The sequence below is a fragment of the Branchiostoma lanceolatum genome, chromosome 17 (genome assembly GCF_035083965.1).
Source record: "Branchiostoma lanceolatum isolate klBraLanc5 chromosome 17, klBraLanc5.hap2, whole genome shotgun sequence".
Taxonomy (NCBI): domain Eukaryota; kingdom Metazoa; phylum Chordata; class Leptocardii; order Amphioxiformes; family Branchiostomatidae; genus Branchiostoma; species Branchiostoma lanceolatum.
Window position 1 is genome coordinate 8,744,586 of NC_089738.1, and position 7,339 is coordinate 8,751,924.

Consider the following 7,339-nt stretch of genomic DNA (forward strand, 5'->3'; position numbering starts at 1 on the left):
AGTCGTTAATGTGATAATGATTTAGTAGAACTTCCACAGCTTCACAGCAACAATATGTCCTCATCATTAACGGGCTCTGCCCCAAACTCATGGTTGTACAATATTATATGATTCTAATAGATGTAACATGAACAAAAGGTGCTGCCAAAGCAATATATGCTAAATAAATGTACAACTTTGTAAACAAAAACAAAAAAAATGACAATATGGCAGACAAGGATAACAATTCATACTGCAACAGGACTCACTTCGTGAAAAAAATAAGTCAGTCTAAATATTTTTGTGAAAAACTTCTGCACAGTGCTCCATCAAATATTCCTTTTTTCTTCCACAACAATATCTAAAGCATTTACCTGAATATTTGATCAACTTGACCAACATAAGACTTAATGGAGCAAGTTTTCATCATAATTGAATACAGTCAAGTCTTCATTATTCAAGATATGAATCCACCTAGTAAATGCTCGTATCTTGACATCAACAGTTGAAGGAATTATATATTGCAGTCAGTATATTTATTTTCCTTTATCAATTCATTAGAAGCTGGTGTTACATACAATACATCATACTTATTATCTGAAATGATATTACAGGCTGGTATGTTTACTTTGAGGCTGCTTTATATGATAGCAGTTGAGTGTGCCACAGGATGCCTTTGTTTCATTTCACCCACGCACCAACTCCATTATTTTCCTACATAGTCTAAGAAATTTCATAGGTGTAATCTAGTATCTTGCAGTTCAGCCTTGTTAGCTTAAGTCCCCTACCAACCTCACTACTTGACAGCGATGTTGGGATATAGCTAACAAGGCTGGACTCCAGGCTAGTAATCTTAGGAAGTAGAGATCTAGTAGGGCCAGAGCTGGTACCCAAGGCGTGGCATTGTCAGGCTGATGACGACACAGGTAACCAGGTTGACTCCATGGTTGTCCAGCAGGGGTAACCCACTGATGTGCTTGGTTGTAGGGGAAGGATACTGGACAACCTTCTTCTGTTCATCACAGAACCCTGTGGGAGCAATGATCAGAAGGGTTTGTTTTAGTACCATTAGTTTGAGGGCAGACCCTCAGCACTGAGAATTCACTGTACTAACAGTATAATTTCAGTAAATTTTCAGTAAATCAGCTCTTACTGTCAATACTGAAGCATCACTACCAACTACTTATGCTTCTTTTCACTCTTCTTTTACTGTCAGTACAGTACTGAAGTTCATCTCGCAATTATAACATTCACTGTTAGTTTCTGCTCAATTAATGTCAATTTGGTGCTTTTATAACATGTAATATACCGTTATCAATAAATCTAATTCTATCATCAATATACTGTAAAAAAATTTTACCTGGCAGCTTCCAGGTTTAAACATCCTGTATGGAGTACAGTTACTGTAGTACAGTCAAACCTGCCTATAGCGGTCACTCAAGGGACTGGCCAAAATCGACCGCTATGGACAGGTGGCCGCTCTATAGAAACGGTTGTTTGATTACGAGCAATAAGTGGCACATGTTTTCTGTACCCACTGACAAACATTTATTCACATACATATACATGTACAGTCAAACTTGGTCTACCGACCACTTCCACAAGACGACCATCGGCTCAAGATGACTGCTTTCGGTAGGTCAGGATTTTTCCACAAGCAAATTTAAGTCCAAGTCGATCCATCGATCCGCCCCTAATCCGGAGCACATGCGACCAAAATGTTGCAAAAGACAATCGTGTCATTTTCAATTGCGCGGCGACATCATTTATCAGCAAATAATTGCGGTATTTCACGGTAAAATCAGCCTGTTTGGGTCGGATTCCTTGCCGGGAGAAAAAACAACAGCTGCAAGATGGCGCCTGTGAGGTCATAGGAATAGTCTACTGTAATGTGGGTGCAGCTGCATGTGTGAGTTATGATTTCACTCTACATTAAATAATACAAAATGTAAAATTATTTCGTCAAAGAAGTTCTTTGAAAAAAGATAACAGAATATTCAAAGAATGGATGACTTTATAACCTTTTTTTAAAGGATAAAAGGCGTCTGTCTCTTTTTGATAAACTGCTCCCCCATGGTACTACTAGTGAAGTAACCCGAGTAAGCAAAGCGTCCCGCTAGGACCTCGCACAAATAGGCTCTTTTCGTCTGGAAATATCTGGCGTCTTAGCGGTTTTGGAAATTCAAAACCAACACCAGGAGCAAAATAAAACCATGTACAACATTTTCATGGGTAACACTGCAGCTATAATGACATTTTTTCTGCGGGGATTTGAAAGAAGGCTCCCGAATCTTGCGGCGACCATGCGCCGTGACCGTTATCGGCAGTGTTTCCAGACCCGCGGGACCGAAAATCGAGTGGCCGCGACCGCGTTGGACAGGTGACCGCTATAGCCTAATTCTTAATGCTTATGTCAATGGGAAAAATCCAAGGGACCGACAAAAAGTGACCACTATGGGCAGGTGGCCGCTATGCAAAGGTGACCGCTAATACAGGTTTGACTGTACTTTGCATTAATAGTCATCCCAGAGTACTAAAAGCATGGCTTACCGGAATATTGTAGCGTGGCCCCGAGAAAGGAGTCCAGGAGTGATCCCAGCAACCCTGCGGCCCCGGCATACAGGACCATGGGCCACTGGTACACACTGTCAGACACCGGCTCATTGGTCAACAGGATGGTCAGGTAGTAAGCCACGCCCACTGCCAGACCTCCCAGCAGGCTGCATGCTAACCCAACACCTGTCACTCCACCATTGGTACCTGTACAATCAAGTGGAGCATTGTGTCTTTAACCTTCTTCCTGCTGCCTAACTCTGTAACCAATAGGGAATTTGGTGCCAAACGGCTACTTCAGTGTGCTAAAGGTTAAACTCATTACACACTGGTCTAATACATTAATTGAGGAATTTACTGGCTTTTGTGATGTTTCATTTTCAGTGACTGCCACAGTGGCATATGTAACTGGATATGTTGTACTTCTAGAAGAAACTGAAATGTTTACATCATAACCTATGTTCTGACACCACGCTTAACTAAGCCTAGTTTACCCATAGGGGTTGTCAGAACATAGAGGCGTTGGAACACAAGGGTGTCGAAACATTGGGGTGTCAAAAAAAAGGGTAGTCAGAACATAGGGCTGTCAGGACATAGGGCTGTCACCAATTGCAACTCCATCCATGATGATACAAGAGGCAGCTCTATCCAGATACTCTCCAAGCAGAGGTTGGTACGGAAGATTGTGACCTTATCATATTCCCCTTTTTTTTCTGCCTACCCCACCAATGGTTCATGGAGCCAGCAGAAAGAAAATAGGGCACATGATATTCCCTACCAACCTCTGCTTGGAGAGTACTGTCAAGAGAGGGTTTTAACCTTCTCCCTGCTGCCTAACTCTGTAACCAATGCGGAATTGGGTGCAAAATTGCTACTTAAATGTGCTTAAGGTTTAATTGTTTTGTAATAATACCAACCTTTGGGTACAGGCTGCCAGGTAGTGATGAGTTTAGGCTGCCCACCCAACACTGTTCCCAGCTCTGATGACAGGGTGTCCCCACAGCTACTGGCCAGTCCTGCTACTACAGCAAGCACCAGCCAACATGCATTGTACCTGGTCAGGGCGAGGAAAATAACAACTACCGTATTTTGCATATCAATTCTTGCTCAGTGTTGAACTAACGAAAAGTACTAGAAACGTCTGACCGTTTCCGAAATCATATCCAGTTGCATGAGTAACTGTTATTTGGTGTAACTTATCACCTGGATGTCTAACCTTCAGCAACGTAACTTCCGTATTCAAATAAAGTTTTAAAAAAGCTATGTACCCCTGTATTAGGGCTAGTTGCAGACAAATTTGCAGAGCTGAAACGTAAAATGAAAAACCTCAAATAAAGTATGCATCCATTTCCACTGATCTTGAGCACATTTTGATACTTTCACTGCCAAATTGATTTTATTTTGCAGTAAGAGGAAGAAGGTTTTTGCCGTGTTCTAAATTTGCGGTTGAAACAATTCTATAATACAGCAGTCATACAATTTAAGGAGACATATTTGCAGTGTCATGAATTTACTCTGGAGAGATCAACGAAAAAAAACTAAAAAATGAAACCACCAAAAAAAGATTTTCAGTAGTTATGACCTATAAAAAAACAAGGAAATTATGATCCACGTAAAAATTCTGTCCCCTTCAATGAGACTGTATGATATACAATCATGTACATTTAGTACATTTACTGACAAGTCCATTCCATGATGGTAAGAGTTATGATATGACGAAAGGATGTTTGAAGGTCTGACCTGGTGTTAAAGTCAATAACGGTCTCTCCTGGGTGAAACTCGATCATGTACAGGATAGCCAGCTCTGTAGCCACACCTCCGTTACACAGCACCTGGATCCAGTTTCTCTGACCACCTGGAACACAAGCAGGTGCACAGCTGAAATCAACATCTAGCTACATGTAAGATCGTACAAGCAGAGATTGTTGGGCAAAATTGTGACCTTCTTATCTTATGCCACGTTTTTTGCCATGAGGAGAGCTGACAAAAAACGGGGCATATGATAAGAAGGTCACAATCTCTGCTTGGAAAGAACCACCCTAATCCAATCTCAAAAGCTTTTGTTTACTTTTTAGTCCTCCATATACATTGTTCTATTGTTGTTTCTAATTTTCACAAAGAATTATGTGTATGAGCGAGGGCTTTCTTCTTAATTCTAAACATATCTGAAAAAAGCAAAATCAGAACAAAAGCATTTGGAATCAAAAGGAATTAAAGATCATTTCAAATCATTGTATCAATGTATAACCCCCATTAACATTAATCAGACAGGTTACATAAATATGCCACTTTGAAAAACAGTGTGTTTGAGAGATCACTAGTGCAGCACCCCCCAGGTATACACAGTGTAGATATACAGTAGTGCATTATACTTGGGTTGGAGATCTGTTTGGATCTATCTTTTCAGGGTGGCGAAATTATGTACCCTGGTGGAATTATGTTAGTAGATGTTAAATGAATGCATTACTCTAATTGTACCTTCCTTGAAGTCCTCTTCTAAAACCCTCTTCTTCTCTGCCTTGTACTTGGTTGCCCATGACGATATCCCAAAGAAGGCCAGCAGACAGGAGAAGAAACATAGGTTGCTGACAGTCAGGACAAAGCCTACTACAAATCCTGAAAGGGCAGAAAAACAAATGTCACAAGAGTTCGGGCCTTATATATGTCTTATGAGCATGTCATTAAAATATTCACCATAGGTGCACAAAGTGCATTATATGCGTTGATGAAGGTTAGACATCCAGGTAATAAGATACGCATTATATGCACCGTTTTTCCAGCCCTGGATTGTGTTGTGCCATTCGTGCATAATCTACATTGGGCTTCCTGGGTTAGTAATTAGACAATTATTCTTTAAGCTGTAAAATAAATTTCAGACCTACCAGTGAGTGCACCACTCATATCCAGACTTTGTTTCTTCAGACCTCTGATGGTGATGAACATAGGGGCAATGATGGCAAACAGCAGTCTCCATGGAGAGATGGGATACAGAGTACCTGGAACACAGTACAGCAGACACTTATACTAGTAACTAGTATTACAAAATATGAGCATATACTATATAGCTTGTGTGTGTGTGTGTGTGTGTTTGTGTGTGTGTGCATACATGTGTGTGTGTGAGAGCGAGTGTGTGTATGTGCGTATGTGTATGTATCACATGTGCGTAAGAGAGTGAGAGCATGTGTTTTGTGTGTGTATGCGAGAGCGTGTGTGTGTATGCATATGTGTGCATTTGTGCAAGAGAGAGAGAGTGTGTGTGTGTGTGTGCGTGTGTGTGTGTGTGTGTGTGCGTGTGTGTGTGTGTGTGTGTGCGTGCGTATGTGTCTGCGCACCAGTGTATATTGTCATACATCCACTGTGCTGCTCTTTTCCAGGGGGTGAAGTCTGCCATATCAAACATTTGCTTGAAAACATAAAGAAACCACCGGAAAACAAAATAGAAGGAAGTGTTACAACACCGCCCCCCTCCCCACCTGGTGCTAGTGGTTTTATATGGAATATGACACTGTTTAAACGTAGTTAAAAACGTTCATTTCGGGATTGGGGGCAACACAACACAACCTACCGTCATATGCAGTGTTCATAACCAGTGACACCACCCATATCGACAGAGACAGAGGTATGACCAAACTCAGGACGAGGATGAACAACATGGCGAACACTTCGTCAGAGAGCGAGAGGCCAGGTCGTGGTTTGACCCCTCTCTCAAGGCCACCGCCAGCTCTTCCGCCTGCCATGGGCCGTCTTGTTACGTCTTCAACATGTGAAGAAGCATCCCTCATGCTTCATGAAAGGTATAGTTGAAGAGGTATGGCTCCAATACACCCGTACGTGACCGCACACACGCCACTGTTTGCACAGAGACCGTGTGCTACAGGCTGCGAAACTGCACCTGAAGTGGGTAATTAATTATGTGACCTTTGACAATTTTTGGCGGGAAATACAAACTCCACCCTGTGATGACGTCATGCATGTATTATATTGCATGAGGAGAGCAGATAATGGGGAGGATTTTCATCGTTTATCCAAAAAAAAAATTTAAAATTCCCTTTCCTGTTTAAATCTTGCATGGCAAAATTATTTGGGACATTGTATGGCTCATATCTTCTCTCCCTCTCACTGAATGACCAAAATGATATATAACTTTAAAAAAAATATGAGAAAGGTCTAAAATAGATAAAAAAGAACAACTTCTTGTTGTATTATCATAAACAGGGAAAATCTATTCAGGATGTGATCCATGTAATCAATTTTTCATGGCCAAAAAGATAGAAACGAGAAAAAAAACCTTCCTGTTTCTTTATTAGAAATTGGGAAAATCTATTCAGTATGTGATCCATGTAAGCAATTTTGCATGGCCTTACCTAGTATATAAATGTTTTAGCTACATGCCATTCCTTTGATTACTTTCAAATTGCACTTGACACACATATGGGTATTGACAAGCTTTGCATTATTTACCTAATAGCTAAGGCTTGTTGTGACCAGTATCTCACCTATCCCTTGACCAGTATGTTCATTTACAAAATAATATACACTGAAATAGTATTTCGAAGATTGTAAAAGAAAGATTTATTTCAACAAACCTGATGTATCATGATGGAAAATATGTTACCAGAAAGTATCTACTCATGAAAACAGGTGAAGCTACAGCAACAGTATGAACAATAACACAACTGAGCTTTCCTTGACAATAAGCAACTTTTTTTACATCACACCGTCACATCACATTTAGTGAACATAGGGTCTAGAAAAATGCTTTCAGCCTTTTTACAAAAAGACTGTTTCAGTACTTGCAACTTGCAAT

The 7,339-nt window shown here is 40.7% G+C and overlaps 1 protein-coding gene across 1 annotated transcript; it reads right to left on the reverse strand.

The window, feature by feature from the left end:
* Positions 1-5: 5 nt before the first annotated feature.
* On the reverse strand, positions 6-6,437 carry LOC136422808 (transmembrane protein 19-like). The gene is made up of 7 exons (XM_066410693.1): positions 6,098-6,437; positions 5,415-5,528; positions 5,011-5,148; positions 4,273-4,387; positions 3,450-3,586; positions 2,530-2,739; positions 6-1,008 (listed from the first exon to the last, which is right to left on the reverse strand). The coding sequence occupies exons 1-7, from the start codon at positions 6,312-6,314 to the stop codon at positions 848-850; spliced, it is 1,092 nt and encodes a 363-aa protein (XP_066266790.1). The 5' UTR covers positions 6,315-6,437; the 3' UTR covers positions 6-847.
* Positions 6,438-7,339: the final 902 nt, after the last annotated feature.

Coding starts and splice junctions, on each gene's coding strand:
- LOC136422808 (XM_066410693.1), bottom strand. CDS start 6,314: ATGAGGGATGCTTCTTCACATGTTGAAGACGTAACAAGACGGCCCATG. Junction 5,149..5,414: donor TATGAGTGGTGCACTCACTG/GTAGGTCTGAAA, acceptor CTGCCCTTTCAG/GATTTGTAGTAGGCTTTGTC. Junction 4,388..5,010: donor AGAAGAGGACTTCAAGGAAG/GTACAATTAGAG, acceptor CTTGTGTTCCAG/GTGGTCAGAGAAACTGGATC.